Source organism: Mandrillus leucophaeus, unplaced genomic scaffold, assembly GCF_000951045.1.
Source record: "Mandrillus leucophaeus isolate KB7577 unplaced genomic scaffold, Mleu.le_1.0 Scaffold669, whole genome shotgun sequence".
NCBI classification, from domain to species: Eukaryota; Metazoa; Chordata; class Mammalia; order Primates; family Cercopithecidae; genus Mandrillus; species Mandrillus leucophaeus.
The window spans coordinates 559,594-586,207 of NW_012107241.1; the positions used below are offsets into that span (position 1 = coordinate 559,594).

Consider the following 26,614-nt stretch of genomic DNA (forward strand, 5'->3'; position numbering starts at 1 on the left):
TTTGATACAAACAAGCGAAAGTTCGATTATTTGTTTAATAATTTTCCGTTGATCCCTTAGTCTTGTAGTTCCTACTTTATAAACGGTCCCTAGAAAGGGGCGGTTCTTTCCGGAAATTGTGACCGCAGCTGTTTTTCACTCCGCTGTGACTCAGAGCACTCCGGATTGCAGGAGAAAAAGGTAGGGGACCAAGCTGTCGGTGCAGGGCCTGGCTCCATCCCCTGCTCTGGAAGACTGAGAGCTGCGCATTCTAGCTCCCTTTCCCCAGTGCCCAAATTTGTAGGGGCTCCTTGAACTGCACGCCCCACGGGTGGAGGATTTCATCCTGATGTATGAACCCCAGGAAGGTTTCCTGCAAGTTTGGTAGTTTAGGGAAATCTTTTGGAGGCTGAAGGAGGGATTTAGGCATCTCCTAATCTGAAGGCCCTTCTTCCTACTTTCCTTCTCTTTTACTTTACTTTTTCACCCCCTTTCTTTCTTTGATATACACAATTGATGTTTTCTGAATTTCAAGATAGTGTAAGCTAAGGAAATGAGGCTGTAAGCCTCCATCTACTCCACTCAACTGCAGCCTCTAAGCCCTTCTATATAGAAATGTAAGAGACTGACGCAGTCCCTTCTGTAAATATGTGGACATTGGAAATCTGGGACTGAAATGGAAAGGTTAAATCAATCTCTGATTTTATCCAAGCCCCACTTCTTACCCCAAACCTCCTTCTTGTCTGGTTCCGGGTTCTCCACTTCAACCCCTGCCACAGGTCGCAGCGGTGTGTGTGGCCGGTAGTGCCACCCAGCTCCCCTCCCTCCCTTCTAGCCGCTGAGCAGCCCCTGCTGGGACTGCATTCCCGAAGCAGCTACCTGGCTAGGTCAGAAGACTTGTATTCTCCCAGCTGCCTCAGATTCATGGCTTTCAGCTTGGTGGCCAGTCTCTACCTAAGCCTTGCAAGTTGCCTTTCTGAAGTGCCATCCTGAAAGACAGAACTAATTCTGACCCAAACTAATTTTGTTTGTACTCGGAAGAGTGGGGGCAAGGGTGCAGAATAGCAAGTTTTCCTCAACGGAGGATTTTTTTTCTGAGCTTAGAATCAGGAAGTGAAGGCTATCTCCTTGTAGGGGACACCCTCTGCGTCTCCCTCTTTTACTCAAGCCACCACTGGTGAGTATTGCTTAGCCTGAGAGCTTCTCTTTCAGCTGTTTCACTCCTGTGTGAGTCTCCTGCTTTAGGCTGTCTGCTTAATGAGTTATTGGAAATTCTTCCCTGCCCCAGCCCAGCCTGTTCTACCAGAGAACTTGCCCAGGTCAGAGGTCTGCGTAGAAGCCCTTTTCTGAGCATCCTCTTCTCTCCTCACACCTGCCGCTGTCCTCTGCATTGCTGTCAAATTGTGAGTCATTTTGCCACACTCAGTTTTTATCCAATTTCTCAAAATAACAGATATGGAATGAAAAGCCTGATTTACTGGTGCTGTTTAGTTGGGGTGCCAATGTAGGCTATGTGCATATATAATATTTATATATATTAGAATATCTTGGATGCATACAAACAAATATACTCGTATCTTTTAATTTTGAGTCCCAAAGAAAAGCCACAAGATAAATGGCCTGTGGCAGGAGTCCATCTTGGATCACACAGCTTCTCACATGCAGCACGTCCCTGAATGCCATGATCCAAAGTGAATGACGGCAGAGGTTTATTGATTAACAGTTACAACAATAATAGGGACAATAGTGATGTCTGTCATCATTGAATAAATACCTCCTATGGGCCATGTGCTATTCTAGGGACTTCACATGTATTAATTCATATATGATGTGTGGATATTATGCTACTCATTTTAGAAAGAAAATACTGAGACTCAGATGAGTTAGTGACACCTGTTCCATATGCCTAAGGAGTGGTGAATTAAACACACTTTTGAGAAAGTGGAATTGGTATTTGAAACAGCCTCAGGGTGTTTCAGAGATTTCCTGTTTAGTAGATACCAGTGAATCTTATACCTTCCCCACCTAGAACTGCCATTTAAAGGGAGCCTTTTGATGGAAATTCTTTGTCTCCTTTTTTTAAAGGTTCCAACTTCCTAACTCCAACATTAACCCTTTGACTGTATTCTTATGCCAGAGAAAAGCACATAAAGTACTGGTGTTTGAACAGATAACTTCCAACATGTCTCCCTGTTTGTGATATGTCTTTTCTGCAGAAATCTTGCATCACCATGGTGCACTTCTATGGCCTACTCACCCTCCAACGGGAGCCAGGTAAGCTTACTTTGTGACTCTTACTGGCCATTGAATCTTCGGCATGTAGCACAAGGCTTGCTCTACAAGGAGGCATCCTACTGAAGCTTGATGAACTTGAATTCTGGTCTATCTACAGTGCCACTGAAGAGTATCTCTGTGAGCGTGTCCATTTACGAGTTTGTGGCTGATGTGTCTGCAACTTTGAACTATGAGAATGCGGAGAAAGTTCCTTTGGAGGCCGTCTTTCTGTTCCCCATGGACGAAGACTCTGCTGTTTACAGCTTTGAGGCCTTGGTGGATGGGAAGAAAATTGTAGCAGAATTACAAGACAAGATGAAGGTAGTAGAGATTACCTCCTCCCTTCTTATTACATTACCTACTCCCTTCTTATTTTCTTAATGCATACTCTTTATGATCTCTACTAAATATATTTTCACAAAACATGCTGATGTTGAAAGCTCTTTCTTCCACTCTTTTCTAACCGCCATTTTTCTAAAATCATTTGGGGGGAAAAATCAATCAGAGGCATTCAAAGTATAGCTGTAATTAGACAAGACCAATCACAGTCACTCTGCACTACTCGTCTCTTTTTCAGCCATGTCACCTTGGATGTTCCCTTTCTTTCCCATCCCTTGCCCTGTTCTTCTCAGGCCCGCACCAACTACGAGAAAGCCATCTCCTGGGGCCACCAGGCCTTCTTATTGGAGGAGGACAGCAGCTCCAGGGATGTCTTCTCTTGCAATGTGGGTAACCTCCAACCTGGGTCGAAGGCGGCAGTCACCCTGAAGTATGTGCAGGAGCTGCCTCTGGAAACAGATGGGGCTCTGCGCTTTGTCCTCCCAGCTGTCCTGAATCCTAGATACCAATTCTCTGGTGAGTATCTCTCCCCTTTGAATACTAGTGGTGGGTGACATAAATGGGGAAATTTTCTTAAGGTTGAGAGTGTCGTAAAAAGTGTTGGCAAGGAAAACAGAACTAGGTCACTTTTTATAGGTTCGTCGAAGGACAGTTGCCTTAATGTGAAGACTCCTATAGTCCCTGTGGAGGACCTGCCCTACACACTTAGCATGGTCGCCACCATAGATTCCAAGCATGGCATTGAGAAGGTCCAATCCAACTGCCCCTTGAGTCCCACTGAGTACCTAGGAGAAGACAAGACTTCCGCTCAGGTAGTTAATGAGAGAATACTGCTGTTGTCAGTTCCTCTGTTGCTTGAGTCTTGACTTAGTCCCCACCCAGTTCTTCCCAAATGATAACCCAGAGGGGGTCCCACATGCTCCTTCCATATCCTCATTTAATCTCCAGAGCCTTCTCTCCAGCCTCACCTCTGTTCCTGGTCATGTCTCTCATGGAGGAGGACTGTAGCCCTGACCTCAGCCCCAAGTAGCAAGCAGTGATGATTCTAATGTGGCTCCTTTACCTGTCCCCAACTCAGGTTTCCCTGGCTGCTGGACACAAGTTTGATCGGGACGTGGAACTCCTGATTTACTACAGTGAGGTGCATACCCCCAGCGTGGTTTTGGAGATGGGGATGCCTAAAATGAAGCCAGGTATTTTCTTTCTTCCTTTGTAGTAATCCTCTAAGGGGCACCTCCCTGTCTTGGAATTACTGTCAAATTACTCTCTTTTCTTTCCTTCCCTCCAGTGGTGGTTAATACGTGTGAAAACTGAAATAGTTTACACTATGTCATCCCAAAATGGTTAGGTTTAATGACTGTCATGTGATACGTCTTGTAGGCAAATTTAAGTAGATCAGTAGATAATTGGGCAAAAGCCAGGAACAGATAATTTACAAGAGAAAACATGGCCAGTTTATAAACATGTGGCAATGATCAGTATTGACAGAAATCCAAATAATCATGTGACATTTTCACCTTTCAAATTATCAACGATTTCCAAATCTGATGCTTCATGCTTTAAAAGGTGTGGTGAATTAACCTTTTGAGGATAAATTTGGCCATATATGTTAAATAAATGTTAACTTTCATAATTTCACGTTTAGAAATCTTGCCTAAGGAAATAAATCTAGATATAAGTAAAAATATGCCCTGAGATGTCCCCCACCATTTTAATAATATCAAGTATTAGTAAGCAATCAAAATGTCTCTTAGTGGCTAAATTTCCTATGCTAGGTATACTTCATGAGTTATTATGCAGCTCCTAAAATAATGTACACTGACAGATTGAAGTAATTGGAAAAATGACCTCCAAAGAATGTTAAGTAAAAGAAAAGTAAGTTATAGACAGATTACCACTATAAAATAATCTGTGCTTTAGGAAAAACATTTTAAAACACAGGAAGAATGCAAGCAGTAATTGTGATTAGATTGACTAAGTTTAGTTCTTAATTTCTTTTTTATCTAATAAATAATTTTTATTGATTGATTCATCACAGCTACATGCAGTCTCAACTGAAGTTTTTTTTCTCTCTTTTTTGAAATAAAATATACATAACAAAATTGACCATTTTAACTATTTTTAAGTGTACAATTCTGTGGTCTTCAGGACATTCACTTTGTACAACCATCACCACCCTTCATCTCCAAAACTTTTTGTTTTGCCCCAGCTTTTTAATTCCTAAGACTAAGTTTAGCTTCTTAATAACTTTAGTTTCTTGTTTTCTTTTAATGTTTCTTGCTTTTGAAATTTTCCTTTATGTATACACACTCTTTCTTGGAATTTAAATTGGTATAACCCATGTCAGTTTGCTGTGTTCTTGGGGGCTTCCTGGGCTGCCATGCTCCTGGGTTTCAATAACGCAGGACTGGAGTGCTATTGCGACTTCTGAAGCATTTACACGTGGTGGAATGGACATGTCCTTGGTGACAATCATATTCAAAGTGGGACGACTTGAGTTAGGCTCTTGCTTTTATAATTATAACTGTTATCAAGAAAATACCCTGTAGTTGTTTTTCTGCAGAGTACCCTACTCTCTCATTGTTAATGTTTGCTTCCAAAGTAGCTTCATACTTGAGCTCACAAACTGAACTTTTTAGTTTTCCCTCACTTGTTCAGCCACTCTTCCTCAGGGCCAGCTCTCCATGCTAAGGTCATTCAAGGGGCTCCCAGTTTCCACCAGATTTGCTGTAACCAGCTCCTCTTCCATGAAGCTCCATGCTCTGTCTTTGTACATTAGTGTTCTGCTTTTTCCTTTCCTTATGGTGACTGTTTCCTTGGGTGTCCATGAAATACTCCCACAACAGTGACCTACTTGTCAGTTAAGATTATTTTAAAGGACTGTCTTCACCAGAGAAAGTTCCATGACATTGGATCCCAAAAGGTAAGCATTGAGATCTCAGTCCCTGTTTTCTAAGCAGTTCCCTTGGTCCCTATGCAGATTTTCTCATCTAGTCCCCATGACCAGTTCTGAAGGCCAAGGGGGGACATCAGGGACAGTCTTTACAGTCTTGTGAATCCCTTCCAGCAGGACTGCTCAAGTTTTGCTTCCCAGGTCATATATTTAGTCAAAACGACTTGCTGTTCTCATCCACACAAGGAAGCAAATGACAACTTTAAGCGGCAGCTTGGCTCACTAAAACCATTTAGAGTTCTGCCAAATGAAACCTACAGCTATATGACAAAAACACAGTATGTTATTTTTTTTACAAACTTAGAGCAGATGTACTTACGATATTAAGAACATAATGTCTTTCTAAAATTAAATTTATAATTTAATTTTAAAAGTATGTAAAAATACAATTTAGAAATAATTTAATAATATTGTTATTACGGGTTTAATCTGAGTTGAGCCCTAAACTGAGTTCCTTAAGTATATTATATTACTTAACTCTTAAAATCAAGCTTGTTCAACTCAGAGTCTGGGGGCCACACGGGGCCCAGGACAGCTTTGAATGCAGCCCAACACAGATCTGTAAACTTTCTTAAAACATTATGAAATTATTTTGTGATTTTTTTTTAAGCTCATCAGCTATATTTAGTGTTAGTGTATTTTATGTGTGGCCCAAGACAATTCTTCTTCTTCTTATATGGCCCAGGGAAGCCAAAAGATTGGATACCCCTGCTTAAAATAATCTTGACGTAGGTGGTACTACCTTGGTTTTTCAGAGGAAGACATGAGGCTAGCAAGCAGAGGAGCTGAAGTTTGAAATGCCTCATTTGAAAACAAAGAAGCTGAGACTCATGGAGGTGAAAAGAATTTGAGCCAGGCTAAAATTACAGTAGATAATCCACATATAACACTTACAATTCATCTGGCATTGTTGTAAACAGGTTAAATGTGTTACCCCATATCATACTCATGCCACCCTTTCTGACTCCTCAGTATAGCACCAGCTCCATTTAAAACAGCTGTCTCTGAGAATGGAAAGGAACCTTGCTCACCAAAAAAGCTCCTCCTCTGTCATATATCCAGACATCTGGATTGTATAAATGTTATTTTTGAACCAGTGTCCTATCATATATTTGATGGGCAACATCCATCTTATTCAGAAGCCAGTTTGGTGATTGACATATCCTATGGGAAAGAAATTAAACTGAGCCACATTCTCTTGTCATACCAAATCCCGGGTCTACTGATAATATAAACCTATGATCCTGGAACCACTTTGTAAAAACAGGATAATGGAATTTAATTATATAGCCTCTTATATTTTCTGTAAAGTTGGAGTTAACCCAGCCATTCTCATTGCATCACTATCTCAATACTAGCATTTCAGTTCCTGTATCAGCCCTCACTTGCTTCTAAAAATAGTCACAGCTATGGCTTTGACAATGTGGCCAGATAGACTGGGCTCCTGTGGTCACCCCCACACCATTGTTTGGATGATGCTCATAGAATCCAACACGTATCTCAGTGTTTCCCTTTCTTCTGGGGACTATCAGCGAGTTATTCATAGCCAAAGCAAACAGACTTACCTCAGTGGGTATAATACTTATACTCTCAACTCTTGTAAATTGTCAACTGAAAAATTGTCCATGTGAGTATCACTTTTTTCAAAGCTGTAATTAAAGACTTAAGGCCCATGTGATACATTTCCTGTTTATTTGATTTGAAGAAAAGGTTTGATTCTGTAGATAAACTTGTCTGATTCTTTTGGCAAATGCTGGAACATTTTAACCTAATGTGTTTCATTCATTTGCCTAGCTGCCAGGAAACTGGTAATCAGTGATAATGTTTTAACTATTGCTTGTGTCTACTAACTTCTATCCTCTTTCTTCTTTTTCATGTCTGTTCTGCTTTTGTCTGTCTTATATATTTATAACTCACCTCGACCCCGTTGCAAGCAGTTATGGTATACGAATCATCACAGTGTTTTAGATTTCAGTTTTCTTAGCTCTTAATTGAATTCAATACCATTGATTCTTAGGTACTAGGATTCTTGAGTTCCTTTTTGTCTTAAATGGCTGTATCCTTTCTGAACAGGTCGTTTGATGGGAGATCCATCCGCAATGGTGAGTTTCTATCCAAATATCCCGGAAGATCAACCATCAAATACCTGCGGAGAGTTTGTCTTCCTCATGGACCGCTCAGGAAGTATGCAGAGCCCCATGAGTAGCCAGGATACATCTCAGCTGCGCATCCAGGCAGCCAAGGTAAAGCTTCTTTCCTCTTCTGGGTCACATGCTCAAGTGAGGATGAATCTGAGGGGTTAAATTAGGGTCTATCTGGAGCCTGAGACAGCAGCATGACGACCCCGAGGTTAGCTTTGGAATGTAAGAAGGTGCAAGGTGGGTGATGGCCTACCTCCTTCAGAGTCGATTGGCAGGGCCCGTGTGTTTTGACGAGCCTCTCTCGCTCTGTCTCCTCATGCTCTCTTACCTTCAGGAAACACTGATTTTGCTACTGAAGAGTTTACCTATGGGCTGTTATTTCAACATCTATGGATTTGGCTCTTCCTATGAGGCATACTTTCCGTAAGTTTCTGGAAAGACAATAGGGAGTACAAAATGAGACTTTAAAGTAAGCGACTAAATTGTTAAAGGGGTTACTGCGGAGTTGACTTTGGCATTGGGGGTTTCAGATAAGACTGTCTTTTCATGGGGGTTTCTCAGTTCAATTCAGGGACTCTATACTGGGCAAAGTTAAGTAGCCCTCATGTAACTGGGTGTGTTTGTTTTTCTCAGGAAGAGTGTGAAGTACACTCAGCAAACAATGGAGGAGGCTCTGGGGAGAGTTAAGCTTATGCAGGCCGACCTAGGGGGCACTGAAATCTTGGCACCACTCCAGAACATTTACAGGGGACCCTCCATCCCAGGCCACCCCCTACAGGTGAGAAGTGGAACAGAGCTCACAGAAGAGACTGCAAGTGTGAAATCCCTAAGAATCTATGCCCCTGAGCTTCATGCAGTATGTTGAAATATGGTTTGTAATTCACAGTCTTCTATCATATAGTAAATAGAAAAAAAAAGATGATGCATTTTTCTTCTTCCTTAACTCCATGCGATGGACACTGGAAGGCCTTTTATGGAGTGCCACAATAACTTAGATGCAGCTAGGAGGGGAGATGCTAAAAATTCCCTGGATTCTGTACAGATCATGTGCGAATGTGGTGCTAGCGACTGAAACATTAGGGATTTCATGCCTCTTTGAAGAGGTACCAGAGCCTCTGCAATGAAATAGGTGGATTTTTCAAGGGCAAATTCTGGTTTCTTAAAATGAACTTGACAAAGACCTGATGAACATTTTCTTTCTTTGTACAGCTTTTTGTCTTTACAGATGGAGAAGTTACAGACACATTTAGTGTAATTAAAGAAGTTAGGATCAACAGACAGAAACACAGGTATGAAGAAAATGTGATTTCTGGGTAATTGGAGCTAAGTAGTGGCGTACAGACTCTAGTGCCACATGATGCCACTGTTGACATTCCTTAAAGAGGACCAAATGATTTCAGAATTTAGTTTTAGCAGCTGAACATTTATTTCTCCCTATAAAAAGTAAACACAGTTTTCCAAATAACATCAACAACACAGCAAAACCATTGTTTCTTATTCTTTCTAAACTACAATGGACACGAGAATTGAATAGTAAGATGTTAAATTTTTTTTTACTATAAACATTTTTAGGGAAGTAAAACATGCAGAAAACTACAAAAATTATAAGTATACAACTGGATAAATTATCACAGTGAATGCACTGTGTCATCGCCACATAGGTAAAACCTGCAATGGTAGTAGGCCTCTCCATCTGTACCCTTTTCCATCATGTCCTATTCCCTGTCACTACACACTAAAACTTTCCTGACTTACAACATCATGGGTTATTTGTGCTTGTTTTTGAGTGAAAATAAATGAGTTATACAATATGTTTTTGTTTCTGTGTATATTGTTTCTTTTCTTTCAGCAATATGTTGAGAAATTCATATATATTTTAAGTATAGCCATAGTTAATTTTCACTGATGTATAGTATTCCATAAAATGACTCTACCATAATTTATCTATTGATTTTAATGCTGTAGGACTTTGATTTGGCTGTTAAAAATGATGCTGCTGTGAACAGTTTTGTATTCTTGTACATTATTGTTTTGTGCACACGTGTATATGCATACATACATATTTATATACGTAGATTTTTCTCTGAGTAGACAAGAGTTGTGAAGTTTCTAGAAAACGCCAAACATTTTTCCAAATGGTTGTACTAATTTAATTCTTTATTGTAGGAGTGTTCCAATCACCTCATTTCCTATCCAAAACATGATATTGTCTTTAAATGTTAGTTTTGTGTGTGTGTCGTGGTGTCTTATTATGGTTTTAATTTACATTTTCCTGCCGATGAATGAAGTTTAGCAGTACTTCATATTTGTTCACCAGTTGTATGTCCTCTTTCATGATGTGTTTTCAAGTCTTTTTCTGTTACTTATTTATTCCTATTAGGTTGATTTTCTTATTGATCTATAGTTCATTCTGTAGTCTGGATACAAGCTCTTTGTTGATTGTATGTTCTAGAAATACTCTATAGTTTGCTCTTAGCTTCAAAATGTATTCAAGTAATAGTTGTTAATTTTAATGTAGTTCGATACTTTCTAGTCTTTTCCCTTATGGTTAGTGTTTTCTGTGTCCTGTTAAAAAGTCTTTCCCTATCCAAGGTTTTGTATTTTTGTAATGTGGATATCAAATTGACCCTATTCCATTTATGGAAATGTTGGTCCTTTCCTCACTAATGCACAGTGTCATCTCTGTCATCAATAAGCATCTATGCACATGTACATTGTTTCTGGATCCTCTGTTCCATTGCATTGGTCTATTCATCTAGATGTGTGCTAGAACTACACCATATAAATTAGTACAGGTTCATGATAAATCTTGATTTCCAATAGTGATAAGCCCTCAGTTTTGTTCATTTCATAACCAAGACTGTCTTGGTTACACTTGACTGTTAGTATTTGTATTTTAGCATTAGCTTGTCGGTTTTTACCAGAAAAGGAAACCTATTGGTATATGGGCCAGAATTGCATTGACTAGATCTATTTAAGCAGTACTGACTATTTACTATATTGAGCATTCCAATCTATTTACGTAGTATATCCTTTCATTTACTTTGGTCTCTGATTTCTCGAAGTGTTTGTTTCCAACATTTTATTAAGAAACCTTAAACATATAGAGGTATTGCAAAAATAGAACAATGGAGAACAATGGTATGGGCTGGCCGCAGTGATTCGTGCCTGTAATCCCAGCACTTTGGGAGGCCGAGGCAGGCAGACCACGAGGTCAGGAGTTTGAGACCAGCCTGGCCAACATGGTGAAACCCTATCTCTACTAAAAATACAAAAATTAGCCAGGGCATGGTAGTGTGTGCCTGTAATCCCAGCTACTCAGGAGGCTGAAGCAGGAGAATTGCTTGAACCCGGGAGATGGAGGTTGCATTGAGCTGAGATCGCACCACTGCACTCCAGCCTGGGTGACAGAGCGAGAATCCATCTTGGAAAAAAAAAAAAAGTACAATGGACACCATATACCCTTCACCCGGGTCTACCAGTTGTCAACCTTTTACCACATTTGTTTCAGCTATGTTTTTTGTCTATACATACATACCTATGATAAAATTTGACTTATAAATTACGCACAGGAAGAGATTAGCAATAACTAATAATAAAATGAACAGTTAAGTAAAATAAAGGTCACTTGAGCATAAGTACTGCGATACCACATGTATCTGTCTGATACCTGAGACTGCTGCTAAGTGACTAACGGTCATATGGACAGCATGGAGACACTGGACATAGAGGATTCATGTCCAGGGTGGGATTGGGCAGCATGGCACAAGATTTCATCATGTGACTCAGAATGGGATACCATTTAAAATGTATGAATTGTCTATTTTTGGAATTTTTTATTTATTATGCTTGGACTGCAGTGGACCGCAGGTAACTGAAACTAGAATATAAAACTGCAGATAAGGGAAGCCTTCTGTACACACAAAATCTCTCTGTAATATTTTATAATTCTCTGTGTAGAGGGCTTCGTGCATTTTTTTATTAAATTGTTTCCCTAGGTGTTTGATGCTATTTTAAATAGTATTTTTTAATAATTTTATTTATTGGTTGTTTATTTCTGTTTAGAAATGAATTTCTATAGCTTGTTTTACCTTGACTTGTATTTAATGATGTTAATTAATTTAGATATTAATTAAATTATATTTTAATTTGAGAGTCTGCAAATATAATATATTTGCAGGCTCTTTTAGATGTTCCATGAAGAATCACATTTGCAAAAAATATCAGTTTTATTTTTCTTATTTTAAAAAATTTTCTCTTTTTCTTATTTTTTTAAAATTTTTTCTTCCCTTCTGGATTAGCCTGGAGAGAACCTCTAGTAGAAATCTGAATCAAAATGATCATATCCTTATTTCATTTTGGACTTCAACGGGAACATTTCAACTTTGCACAATTAAGTATGGTGTTTGCCATAAGGGTTTTTTTTTTTTTTTTTTGTAGTTATCCTTTCTACGATTAAGGAAATTCCCTTTTATTTCTGTTTTGAGGGTTCTTTTCTCTCTTTTCTTTCTTTTGTTTTGAATAATGAATGATTGTTGAATTTCATCAAATGTATTTTATGTATCTGTTTAGATTAATGTATGATTTTATCCTTTCTTCTTTTAAAGTCTGAATTCTAATGATAATTCCTAAATGTTAGACCAACCTTGAATTTCTGGAATAAACCCAAAGTAGTTGTGATATATTAATCTCTTTCATATATTTTTTGATTCCTTTGGATAATACATTTTTTAGGAGTTTGAATCTATTTTCGTTGGAAATATTGACATATATTGTCTTATCTTGTCAGGTTTTGATATCAATTTTATGCTAGTATCATAAAATGAGCTGTGAAGGTTGCCTTTTTTCCTTGCTCCAAAAGATTTTCTTTCATAACTATTTATTATAATTTGCCAGCAAAGCTCTCTTGGCCTTGATATTTTTTTGGGAAAGTATTTGTTTTGAACTATTCATATTTTATGTGTTATTTTTTATAAAAGTTTGTATATTTTACTGAACTTATTTGCATTAAATTGTCTATTATATTGCCTAATAATATTAAATTTTGTAGAATATGTAGTGATATTACCTTTTCTTTTCTAATGTTGGTTATTTGTGCCTTTTCTATTAATATTTCTTTCCTTGCACTGGATATTTATCAGTTTTAATAATAATTTCAAAACACCAGCACCTTTGTGTTTGTTGGTACTTTCTATCATATAAGTGTTTTCTATTTCATTAATATCTACTCCTATCTATCTTTATTATTTTCTTTCTTTTACATTCCTTGGGTTTATTGGCCATCCTTTTTTAACATCTTGAGAAAGATGCTTGATAGTTGAGTTTTAGACTTTCTTTTCTAATTGCATATTCAGAGCCATGGATCTAAGCACATCTGTAGCTGAATTTTAAATGTGGATATGCCATTTGCCATTGTCATCCACTTAAGAATATTTTCCAATTATCGTTATGATTTTTAAGCTTGTATAATTTATAAGTACAGTGCCTAATTTCCCAATATTTGAGGATTTTCTATTTTTGTTAGTTGTCAAATAAAAAATTATAGAAATTAGATGATCCTCTAGATGACATCTTCCCTCTGAGAGGATGCATTCTTTTCATTCTTTGCTTCTGAATGGTCACTGGATAGACTGGGAACAGATCATCTTAATCCAGTGAGGGTCTGATGAACTTCAGGCACGGTGATGGCTGGTCTATTTCGGATTCACCTCTACCTCTGGGATGTAGTCCTTTAGGGTTGTATCCTCAGTTCTTAGGTGTTTACAAGAACACCTTTGCTATGAAAAGCGCAAATTGCTATTTTGTTCCTCCCGCCTGCGTGTAACCGCTTGGGTTTTGAGTCATCTGTCTTTGTACTTGGCACTTGCTTCAAAGGGTCAAGGAACATCAGATACTGGGCTCATTTCTCTTGGCTTCTCTCCTCTCCCAGGTCTTGGCCCATAGATTTTTATCTTGGTAGACCTTTGATGTTTTCAAACAAATTGTTTTAAATATTGTATACGGCTTTCCTAGTTCTCTGCTGGCCTGAAACAATTTACAGTGGCATTGCTGTGAGCAGAACCTTCCTAGGGCATTATATTTTAAGTCAGAAGTCATTGATTTAAGTTACAGTTCTTCTGCTTGCCTGCAGAAGATAAATCAACTAATCTCTCTATGCCTTAGTTTCCTCACATGAAAATTAGGATCCTAATAGTACTCACTTTACAGATTTATTGTTATGGTTAAAAGAGTATACCTAGGGCAAGTATTAGGCACTGGGCTAGACAAAAAGTAAGTGCTATATAAACTTTTGCTATTATTGTAATATTTTGATTTTTATTATCATCCACATGTAGCACTGTCGTGAGTTCTAGTTAGTCATCAATTTTTTGTTGTTTGATTGTTTAGAGATAGAGTCTGTCACTTTGTTGCCTAGGCTGCTCTTGAACTCTTGGCACTGGCCTCCCAAATTGTGAGCCACCACACCCAGCCAAAATTGTTTACTGTTGATTTTATACAAAAGACCTTAAAAAATAACAGCACTTTATTACATAGGCTACAATTCAAAGATCATGTTAGAAGTTTAAAGGTTGTGATATGAAGATGCTGTCAGGTCGTAGTATTTAGGAAGTCTCGTTACAGGTAGGTCCAGTTAGAAGTCTGTTCCTGAGTCTTACAAGTGTAGAGCATTGATCCTAATGCTGATGCCACTAGACTTGGAGATGATGACTCACACTAATCTAAGAGAGACTGATACGTAAACCAAAATTGCAGGGTATTAATTTGCAATGAAAACTCTGTCTGACATGCCTTCCAAAAGCACCTGTGCTAGTACTACCAATATATTCTTTGTTTATATATAATTCTATTTGGGAAATCACATTATGTTTAAGAAGTTACTTGGTGCACATGGACTAAGGCAGGGCAAGAACTCTCCAGTTAGAAGAGCAGGAGGCACACTTCCTTTCCCTAAGAATGGTCTTGCTAGGGGAGATACGGTACCAGCACATCATTAGGTAGGAACTGGTGTTAGTTTCTATCTTTCTGTTAGTTTGCCAGGGGGATCTTGCAGTAAGGTAGATCAGTGCTCCAGTGACGTTGCTATCATTTAGTAGTTACATGATCTTGGAAAGATTTCTTAAACTTTCTGGGCCTCAGTTTCTTATCTGCAAAGTGAAGCAGAAGCCTGCTTTTTAGGGGTTTTGTGATGATTAAATTGAATCATTGATTTAAGGCATTTTTATACCTCCTAAAATATAGAATATACTCAGTAAATGGTAGCTATTACACTTTTGGTCAAGAAAGTAGACTATTTCCTTATGTATTTTTGGCCATATGTATTACTTTTATATGTTTACTCTTTAATGCTTGCGTCTAACCTCTGTCCTTTTACAATTGCAGGTGTTTCGCATTCGGTATCGGAGAAGGTGCCTCCACCAGCCTAATAAAAGGTATTGCCCGGGCATCAGGCGGCACCTCAGAATTTATCACAGGCAAAGACAGGATGCAGTCCAAGGTGAGGGACAGACTGGCTGTGTCTGTCCGGAGGTGGCAATCCAGACCAAAGTGGAATGGGGTGGGGACACTGTGCAAAAGGGCAGGGGTAGCAACTTTCCTCCAGGATACCTGTTCCTATATCCCCAAGGCCTTAGGCTGTATACTTCATCAGGCTACTTTTGGCCTCATGTAATAGAAGCCCTCTGTAGTATCTGGAAATATGACATCTGGTCCCAAAAGCTGCAAGCTCAGAGACAAGATGCTGAAAGGGATCGGGGCCTTTGCATTTAAGACCAGACATGGACAAACTAAGAGCTTTGACTGTCATTCATGACTAAGATTCTAGGTCTGCACTTTAGAACCTCTTTTTGTACTACACGCATCCTGCATGCAAACTATACAAAGAAAAGGAGAAGGAATAATCGTGATATATCTAATGGATTGGAAGAGGTAGTAAATTGCTGTTCCATTTCATCTTTCTGCACAAGGAGAAGACCCCTCTGGTGGTATTTCTAAGCTCCTCTTTCCCAGTTGGTGCCACCTGTTATCTAATCCCCTTCTCCAAGGGTCTCGTTACTCAAACGTTTTCGTTATTTACATTTATGGTACTAAATATTTCAGCTTTGGCTTATTCGTATGTAAAGCTTCTTCATATATAAAGCCCATCTCCTGGAATAGTACTGAGGAGTAGGCATGACATGTATTATATTGTATCATATCTGATACATAAATAAATGTTCAGTTAATGGCAGCTGCCATTGTCCATATCATTTGTGTTTATTCTGTTCTCTTCCCTCCATTAGGCTCTCAGGACTCTGAAACGCTCTCTGCAGCCTGTGGTAGAGGATGTCTCTCTGAGCTGGCGTTTGCCTCCTGGTCTGTCTGCTAAAATGCTTTCCCCAGAACAGACCGTCATCTTTAGGGGTCAGAGATTAATCATCTATGCCCAACTGACCGGGAGGATGCCAGTGAGTTCCCATTCTTGTTTGTTCCTCTAGTCACAGAGCTACCACACTGACCATTTCACTAAAGCTGGTAGGTGGATTTCAATCTCAGCCAGAGATGGCAGTTGCCAAGTAGAGCTAGCCTACTTCCTTCCCATCGTTTCAGGTCTCTGGTTTCCTAGGCTACCTGATTCTTCATCAGATATTTTAATACATTGTTTTGGGTACCTGCCCCTGTTCTGATCCTTCCATGGATGATCTCTTTCTTCCGTCATTTCTACTCATCTCCAATTTGCAGGCAGCAGAGACAACAGGAAAAGTATGCCTCAAATACACACTCCAGGGCAAGACTTTTGAGGATAAAGTGACATTTCCTCTACAACCCAAGCCTGATGTCAAGTGAGAATTCAGTTTTCCCTTCCTTCCTTCCTTCCTTCCTTTCCTCCCTTTCTCCCTCCCTCCTTCCTTCCTTCTTTCCTCTGCCATCTTTGGGGATTAGATTTCTTCTCTTAATTTTGGGCTTCATTGTAATTGTTTTCCTACAATCATTTTTTATTTCTAAACCACCCAAGTCTTATCTCTCCCCTTATCTGACTTTATCTTAACTCTTCTATTCCTAACTTTTAGGAGTCCTGAGAAACTGGTATATGGGTGTCTTTCCCTACATTTCAGTACTTTTTAATTTTTTCCTTTTAGCTTCACCATTCACCGCCTTGCTGCCAAGTCCTTGCTCCAGACCAAGGACATGGGCCTCAGGGAGACTCCAGCAAGTGATAAAAAAGATGCATTGAACCTCAGCCTTGAGTCTGGTGTCATAAGCTCCTTCACAGCTTTCATTGCTATCAATAAGGAGCTCAACAAGCCAGTTCAGGGGCCTCTGGCTCATAGGGACATCCCAAGGCCAATGCTGCTGGGTGCTTCTACCCCATTGAAGATAAGATGCCGATCAGGTAATGAGTTTTATTCTATTCAGACTCGTATAGAATAAAAGGTTCTGACTATCTGAGCACATTATTTAAAGGAAAAGGCTGTGAAATATTCTTAAGTTGCTTTGTTTTCCTTCTACCTCCACATCTAGGATTTCTGGTTAGTGTTAAACTTTTCCGTCCCAGGGAACTAGAATGCATCACATTGGCAAGGAGATTTAAAATAATCCAAGAGAAAACAAAAAAACAAACATTAAAATGTAGAAAGTGCAGGTAAACACTGAGTAACCAAACTGCCTAATCTGTGTGTCTTCTTTTGAGAAGTGTCTATTCAAGTCTTTTGTCCATTTTTAAATAAGATTATTTGCTTTCTTGGTTTTGAGTTTTATACATATAGATATCTTTTTTATTGAGATATAATTCAAATATCATACAATTCACCCATTTAAACTGTATAATACAATGTGTTTCAGTATGTTCACAGAGTTGTGCAACCGTTGATTGCCACAATCAATTTTAGAGCATTTTCATCACCAAGAAATAAACTTCATAACTATTAACAGACATTTCCCATTTCTCTCCCTGACCCCACCTATCTTCTCCTCCACTCCCCTCCCCACCAGTCCCAGTAATCACTTACCTACTTTCTATCTCTATATATTTGCCTATCCTGTCTTTATATATTTGTTCTGGACTTATTTTCTTTCTTTGTTTTTGAGACAGGGTCTTGCTCTGTTGCCCAGGCTGGAGTGCAGTGGCACAATCATGGCTTACTGGCTTACTGTTGCTATGGCTTACTGTAGCCTCAACCTCCCAGGCTCAAGCAATCCTCCCACCTCAGCCTCCTGAGTGGCTGGGACTACCATGCCACCATGCCCAGATAATTTTTTGTATTTTTCGTAGAGATGGGGTTTTGCCATTTTACCCAGGCTGTGGCTGGCTTATTTCACTTAACATAATGTTCTCCAAGTTCATCTATGTTGTCGCAAATAACAGAATTTTGTTCTTTGTTATGGCTGAATAATGTGACATTGTGTATATATAGTACATTTTCATCATTCATTCATCCACTGATGGATACCTAGGTTGATTCCATGACTTGACTGTTGTAAATAGTGCTGATATCTCTTTGATATTACTGATTTCCTTTCTTTTGGCTGTATATCCAGCAGTGGGATTGCTGGATCATATAGTAGTTCCATTTTTAACGTTTTAAGGAGCCACAGTTTTCCACAATGGCTATACTAATTTACATTCTCACCAACGGTGTACAAGCATTCCCTTTTCCCCATGTCCTCACCAGTACTTGTTATTTTTTGTCTTTTTGGTGGTAGTCATTCTGACAGGTGTGAGGTGATAGCTCATTGTGGTTTTGATTTGCAATTTCCTGATGATTGGTAATGCTGAACATTTTTTCGTATACTTATTGGCCATTTGTGTGTCTTCTTTTGAGAAATGGTCTATTCAAATCTTTTGTCCATTTTTAAATAGGGTTATTTGCTTTCTTGGTTTTGAGTTAAATTCCTTGTGTATTTTGCATATATTAAACCCTTATCAGATGTTTGGTTTGCAAATATTTTCTCCCATTCCGTAGGTTGTCTCTTCACCCTGTTGATTGTTTTCTTTGCTATACACAAGAGGTAACCTCATTTATCTATTTTTGCTTTTGTCACCCATGCTTTTGAGCTCATATCCAAAAATAATTGCCCAGACCAATGTCAAAGATATTTTCCTTTATGTTTTCTTCTAGTTGTTTCATAGTTTCACCTCTTACATTTAAGCCTTTAGTTCATTTGAGTTGGTTTTTCTATGTGATGAGAGATAAGGGTGTAATGTTATTCTTTCATATGTGCATATCCAGTTTTCTCAATGTCATTTATTGAAGAGACTGTCTTTCACCTTTTGTGTTCTTAGCACTTTTGTCAAAAACTAGCTGGCTGTACATGTGTGGATTTATTTCTGGCTCTCCATTTCTGTTCCATTGGTCTGTGTCTGTTTTTATGCAAGTACTATGCTGTTTTGATTACTATAGCTTTGTAGTATATTTTAAAGTCAGATAGTGCGATGCGTCCAGCATTTTATTTGTTTGTGTGTGTGTGTGTGTTTTCTCAAAGTTACTTTGACTTTTTTTTTTATAATTCCATACAAATTTATGATTTTTTAATTCTGTGAAGAATGTCTTTGATATTTTCATAGGGATTGCATTGAATCTGTAAATAGATTTGGGTATTATGGCCATTTTAGCAATATTTATTCTGCCAATCCATGAATGAGATATCTTTACATTTATTTGTGTCTTCTTCAATTTCCTTCATCAATATCTTACGATTTTCAGTATAGAGGTGTTTCACCTCCTCAGTTAAATTTATTCCTAAATGTTTTAATTATTTTGTAGCCATTGCAAATGAGATTGTTTTCTTGATTTCTGTTTCAGAGAGCTTGCTATTTGTGTATAGAAACACTAATGACTTTTGTATGTTGATTTTATATCCTTCAACTTTGCTGAGTTTGTTTATTATATTTAACAGTTTTTTTTTATAGAGTCTTCAGGGTTTTCTATGTATAAGATCGTGTCATCTGCAAACAGGGGTAGTTTAACTTCCTCTTTTCCAATCTAGATTCTTTTTATTTATTTCTCTTGCCTCATTGTGCTGGCTAGCACTTCCAGTACTATATTGAATAGAAGTGGTGAAAGTGGGCATCCTTGTCTTGTTTCTGATTTTAGAGGAAACGCTTTCAACTTTTCCCTCTTCAATATATTAGTTGTGAGTTTGCCATAATTGTCTTTATTATGTTGAGGTACATTTCATCTGTACCTAATTTGCTGAGAGTTTTTACCATGAAGGGATGTTGAATTTGTTTAATACTTTTCCTGCATCTATTGAAATGATCATATGTTTTTGTCCTTTTTTCTGTTAGTGCAATCCATGTTTATCAATTTATGTTTATTGAACCAACTTTTCATTTCTTGGATGAATCCCATTTGATAATGATGCATGATCATTTTAATGTACTGCTGAATGTGGTTTGCTAGTATTTTTTTGAGGATTGTGCGTCTGTGTTAATCAAGGATATTGGCCTATAATTTTACTTTTGTTGTTTTATCTGGTTTTGGTATCAGGGTAATGCTAGGAAGCTTGTTTTTAGGGTAACACTAGAGAGCTTGATGGAAGCAAGCTGACATACAGGAAAAAAAGTAGAGAAGTCAAGAACTTAGTAGTCCAGATGAGGTCAAAGATCAGGTAAAACAGAAATCTCTAAGTTAGAAAACTAGAAAAATCAGATATTGTATTTTAAAACTAGGAATTTTAAAAAAAAATTTTTTTTTTTTTGAGTCAGGATCTCACTCTGCTGCTCAGGTTGGAGTGCAGTGGTGTGATTGTAGTTCACTGCAGCCACGATCTCTTGGGCTAAAGTGATTCTCCCACATCAGCCTCCCGTGTAGGTAGGACTCTAGACATGCACCACCATGCCTGGCTAATTTTTAATTTTTATATTATTTAGAGATGAGGTCTCACTACATTGCCTAGACTGGTCTCAAACTTTTGACCTTGCATGATCCTTCTGCCTGGGACTGTAGGCATATGTCACCATGCCCAGGTAATTCTTAAAACTTTTTACAAATATGGGACCTTGCTACTTTGTCCAGGCTGGTATCAAGCTTGTGGGCACAAGTGATCCTGCCACCTCAGCCTCCCAAAGGGTCAGAATTACAAGCGTGAACCACTGTACCCAGCTTCAATTTTTCGGTTTATTTTTTATGAGTGGGACAATTCTAATAACAAGGTCTTCATGGCTCGGGAGGAAGTGGCAGCAGTAGAATGAAGTGGAAGTCATTGGATTTGATGAAGTCAAAGAAGCTTTGCATTAGGGTGTCGGATAGGGTATCAACATGGGTGATGAAATCTCTCAAGATGATGGTAGGCCTTTCAATGGAGTGGAAGTCTATGGTCTAGTTTTCAGATACTTTAGTGAATGATTGGAAGTAACAAAGGGATTAGAAGTAGACAATAGTGACGACATGTGGAAGGTAAGCCACATTTAATGATCTGGATGCAGCATGAGGGACTGAAGAGGTTGCCAACCCTACCTCCCTACTTGAAGTGTGGTACATTGAGCAACAACCATTTGAGAGTGATGGAAGGAGAATAGTCTTTTGGGAGGATAAATTCAGTTTTAAGTTGAGACTTAGCTGGCAGAAGCCTCCTGTAGTCAAACTAAAGATGCAGGAAAAATTGTTTAGCGTGTGTCAGGAGTTCCAGAGGACACAGTAGAAGGAGGGCGAGGGTTTGTACAGGAGGTGGGCATATGAGAGAAAAATAGCACAGTAAGGGTGGTGACTGAAGCCCATGTGGACGGGAGGGTATCTCGAATTGTCAGGGTCCTTCGTCCACTGCAGAGAGCAGGGAGTGCCACTGTCTTAATGTTTGTATGGATTTTTTCAGGTTTTCGAAAGGCCTTACCCTCCGACCGTCCTCCTTCTGCATCTCAGCCCATAAGGAGAGTTATGTGTTGTGAGGCCGTCTCATTCCAGGTGGACAATTACAGTCTCTGTGGGTTGATAAATCACAAGGACCGGCACAGTCCAGGTGAGTACCTTAATAGGAACATTTTCTCAACAGTGTTTTTCTGTCACACATATAGGACTAGGCAAGCTAAAAGCTTGTAGTTACAGCTATGACAAGACATGGATGTCTCTCGAAAAGTTGCCCTGTCTGTTGGAAAGGACTCATTCCTCCACCCACAGAACCAACTTGGAAACTTACCATGCAGGTGAGGCAGGCCTTGGTTCACCCCTCCAATCTATCGGGATTGAGAAACTAACCTTCAATGTTCTGCTGCCTCTGGCTTTCTTTACCCAGGAGGTCATCTGTTTGAAAAGCACCGGGCAGATGGTCAGATTTGTTCTGCCCCTGTTTCCCAGGGTCAGCCCAAGTAGCTTCATTAGTGTATCATATAGGACCCTGAAACCTGCTATCTCAGTGGAGTCTAGGGTGACCCCTAGTTGAACAAACTCCCTTGACGATCTCAGCTCACACGGCTTGCCTGCGGGCTGCCCCCGCCCCCCGGCAGAGCCCTGCTGCCACCCCCTGTGAGCCCCTGTTCCACTGGTCATCCTTTCACAAGTAGGGTTTGAAGACTGATCTTCTGGATGTTGTCTGATGACTTTCTTTCTATGGCATTCTTGCTATGGCCTGTCTCTGAATTTAGCAGCCCTAAATTCAAGTATGCTGAGGGGCCAATAGCTCCATAATTTCTCGTCCTCCCCTTTTCTTTCTCCTCAAAGGCTTTGGAGAGAATCATCTTGTGCAGCTGATTTACCACCAAAATGCAAATGGTTCCTGGGATCTGAATGAAGATCTAGCCAAGGTCCTAGGTGTGAGTTTGGAAGAAATAACGGCTGCACACCCTGCTGAGGTAAGATTCAGTGGAAAAAGGAGTATGTATGTTTTTGAGAGAGAAAGGTCATCATTGAGCATGGAGGTGATTCAGGACCTATCTGAGGAAGGAAAATATAGGGAGCCATAGAGTAAATTAATTTGTAATAAATAGAGGCTGAAGCTTTTTCTGGTCATGTTAGAGCAGAAAGAGCAAGGGATTAATGGGGAAGCTAGTAGGAATTGATGGTTTTTTTGTTGGTGGATGATAAAGGAAAAGCAACATTCTCCTCCACTTTAATCGTATTCCCTGCCAATGGTCTTGGTTATATAACTAATATTTAGTGAGCAATTACTCTGTGCCAAGCACTGTACTAAGCAATTAATATTCGTGAGCTTATTTATTTCACACATTAATTTAATAAGGTAGATCCCATTTGTGTTGCTGTTTATAGATGAAGAAACTGAAGTTTAGGGAGGTCTAAAAAGGTGTCTGAGTTTACCTAGCCCATCAGTAGCAGAGCCAGATTCAGTTCTAAGACTATCTTGAGAACTCCCAATAATAACCTCGTTGTTGCTCCTCTTCATACTGATGAAAGTGGTCCAGACATTGGCAAAGTTAACTGAAGTCAGGATACATGAAGTGTTGTTAATAGGAACCACCTAGTTGTTTCAGATGTATTTAAATATACTGATGAGGATAAATTGCATTCCAGAATTTCAAGGTAACTTGCAAAATCTTCTAACACTCATTGAGAAATTGTCAGGCATGAGACAGGTGCAAAAAGCCTGAAGGACAAATATCATTCTAAACTTTCAAAATGTGGAAAGAGATCAAATAAATTTAAGATATTCTGCAATTCCACTGTCCAATGCAGTGTCCACTAGTCACATGTGGCTATTGTGCCTTTGAAATGTGGCTAATACCAATGAGGAACTAAATTTTTAATTGAATAGAGGGGTGCTATGGTGGGAAATCCATACTAATTGCAAAGACTTTATATAAAAAGGAATAAAACATTTCATCAATAATTATTTGTATATTGATTGCATGTTAAAATGATGACTTTTTAATAGATTGGGTTAAATAAAATATATCAGTAAAGTAATTATACCTCTTTATTTTTACTTTTTAAAATTTGGCTACTAGAAAATTTAAAATTACATATGTGTCTAGCATTATATTTTTATTGGAAAATGCTGTTATAGAAAAAGTAATTAAGATGATAATTCATACACACTTGGAAGAGGATACAGGGATTATTTAGATGCACTGGGAACAAAAAACATCAGATTGGCATTTCCTTCTTTGGAATGGTATCCAGGCCAATGGAATCAAGTGAACCAACAGACCTGGTATGTCTGAATTTCAGTAAGGAATTTGATATATATATTTTTTTAATGATGAGAACATGGACCAAGTACAAACTAGTTGAAAACCCATGGCACTGAATGATGAATTGATTTCAAACTTGAAACAGATTTTTAGACCCACCAGGCTCTGAATTCTCTGGAGATTCACAGTTTCAATAAAGATTTAGATGAAGATAAAGACCAAGGCTTTCCTATTTGTAGATGACAAAACTGGGAGATAAACTATCAGTCAAAAGAATCAGGATCCCAAAAAACCTCTGAATAATGAGTTGCAATTTTTCATTAAAAAAAAAAAGAAAAACAATATAGTAGGAATAAAAGCTAAGTACTGTTTTGAGTTGCAAATTCCCAACTCTACAGGTAGAGAAGAGAGCATTTGCACATGAAAATCAGAGGTTTTAGATGACTACAACTGTATGAGTCAGAATATTTAACTAAGTAATGGAGGACAACAGGGTTACCTGAAATGCTACCGTATTCTTGGGCTGTGATTGTAGAATTCTGTAAGTGCATTTACCTCCAGATAGACTATTTAAGGAGCTATATTTTTGGAATCATTATGCTGTTTGTTTTTAGACTAGGAGAACAAGCATGGGGATGTTTGCTGCTTTGACTTAAGCAGTCCTCTTAAGGAAGAAATGGAGGAATTGAGAATTCTAATGTGAAATAAGACCACTCAGAGAGGACATGATAACCATTTCCAAGTTTATTTATTTATTTATTTATTTATTTTTGAATACAGTCTCGCTCTGTCGCCCAGGCTGGAGTGCAGTGGCACGATCTCGGCTCACTGCAAGCTCCACCTCCCGGGTTCTCACCATTCTCCTGCCTCAGCCTCCCACGTAGCTGGGACTACAGGCACCTGCCACCAAGCCCGGCTAATTTTTTGTATTTGTGTTTTAGTAGAGGCAGGGTTTCACCATGTTAGCCAGGATTATCTCCATCTCCTGACCTAGTGATCCGCCCGCTTCGGCCTCCCAGAGTGCTGGGATTACCGGTGTGAGCCACCGTGCCCGGCCCCATTTCCAAGTTTTAAAGATCATGATATAAAATAGGAATTTCCCTTGATCTCCTGACTCTAAAAACTGAAGCTGGGAGCAGTGGGTGTAAACTCATGGGAGACAATTTTCTGCTGTATGGCTGAGATTTTCTATTGAGAAATAAGAGCAATACAACTAGAATCAGAATATTTGGCCTTTAGTCTCACTTCTGTCATTTGCTAGATGGCTAAGTTTGGGCAAATCATTTTGTTAATACTTCTATATGAAATCAGTTTTCTTTCTTAAAAATGTTTATTGATATTTTTTCATGTTTTTTTGGGGGGGTATAAGAGTTACAATTAAAAAGACTCATGAAGGTACTTTATAAACTATAAAGTAATTTTGCCTATGTTTCTCTTACTAGAGCTGGGTAAGCCTTGTCTTAGGGGTTTCCAGAACTGTCCTGGTGGTTACACTGGATTTAAAACTTAGGATTTTCTATTTCGAGACTCAGTGGATTGCTGCCCTGAGGTTTAAGGCCTGGCATTATGCCTTGCAAGTAGTATCTGGAGGTAAAGAGAGACCAGGTAACTCCATCTAGTAGCATTTAGAAGGAAGCTAAGTGAGGAGGGAGCGAATCTTTTTGCATCCTTTTGAGGGACTTCCTGCGCCAACTGGAGCTCTCTATCTATTGTGCAGCTTGTGGATTCCTCAGGCTGGGCCACCATCCTGGCCGTGATCTGGCTGCATGGCAATGGTAAGGACTTGAAGTGTGAATGGGAGCTTCTGGAACGGAAGGCCATGGCCTGGATGCGTGTCCATGCAGGTAGGAGCACAATCCTAAGGCCTGTCTCCTTCCCCTTCCCTGGCCTGGCAGAAGGTTACCACAAGAGAGTCCCATTGTCACCTGTCTCCACCATCCTGCTTCAGATCTTTACTAATCTTCCTGCTAGTTCTTTTCTTGGGGGGACAAGGGTGAAATCTTAAATTGGGGACAAGGTAGGCGGGTGAATAGGGAGGGAGAGGGACACGAATGGGGAGTGTGAACTGTGAGAAGGACAAGTGGCATTGATTCTCCTTACAGTCTCAGTACTAAGCTGAGTAGAAGACTAGACTCGGAGTGTATTCTCCCGGCTGTTTGTTATCTCACTGCAGCTGAGTGTATCTGGGGCCAGAGAAGATTCAAGGAGAATCTGGGCAGTAAGAGGAGAAAAAGCAGGGATATTGAGGACAGAGAAAAGCGCAACTCCTAGATGATCTGGGAGGTTTGGAGGAGCCTCTCATTGCGATCCTTCATCCCTGATTCTTGTTTTTCCTCACCACAGGCTCCACCATGCCTTTGGTTGTGAAAGCTGCTATTACTTTCCTGAAGTCATCTGTGGATCCTGCTATCTTTGCCTTTTGAAGATACCATCCAGAAAAAGAAGTGCCTTTAATTTGCTACCGTCATTTCCTCTATTATCACTTCTTCTGTGATAATGTGTTCTTGTGTTTTATAACTCTTTATTTTTTGCCGTAAAAGTAAAGGATGCTTACTCCACTTTGCTTCTCTGCTCCAGGTTCACTTTGGATATGATCTTTCTTTTCCCAACTTATCCCCTCAGAAAAGTGACAGTGGTCCCAGAACCTATTCCCTTTCTTGAAGGAGTTCAAACCATGCGTAGACTTGTAATGTTCCTCCCGGGGTTTCCAGGGAAACAACATGAAAAACAGGTGACATGAACTACAGACTAAAGATTGCAGCCTTGATGTTAGAGAATGCCTGAATTAGAGAATTTTCTGCTTTATCTTTGTCTGTTCGCTTTCTATCTTATATACTTGTCAGGACTATACTGGTAAGCTTTGAAGTT

General features: G+C 39.1%; 1 protein-coding gene across 1 annotated transcript; it reads left to right on the plus strand.

The window, feature by feature from the left end:
• Window positions 1-107: 107 nt before the first annotated feature.
• Window positions 108-26,304, plus strand: VWA5A (von Willebrand factor A domain containing 5A). Its single transcript, XM_012001650.1, has 18 exons — window positions 108-180; window positions 2,196-2,253; window positions 2,372-2,574; window positions 2,886-3,108; window positions 3,229-3,404; window positions 3,671-3,785; window positions 7,619-7,788; window positions 8,021-8,109; window positions 8,320-8,464; window positions 8,896-8,975; window positions 15,067-15,181; window positions 15,966-16,130; window positions 16,405-16,505; window positions 16,803-17,056; window positions 21,478-21,621; window positions 22,320-22,450; window positions 25,464-25,590; window positions 26,090-26,304. Exons 2-18 carry the CDS (start codon window positions 2,211-2,213, stop codon window positions 26,167-26,169), a joined length of 2,361 nt encoding a protein of 786 aa, XP_011857040.1. The 5' UTR covers window positions 108-180; window positions 2,196-2,210; the 3' UTR covers window positions 26,170-26,304.
• Window positions 26,305-26,614: the final 310 nt, after the last annotated feature.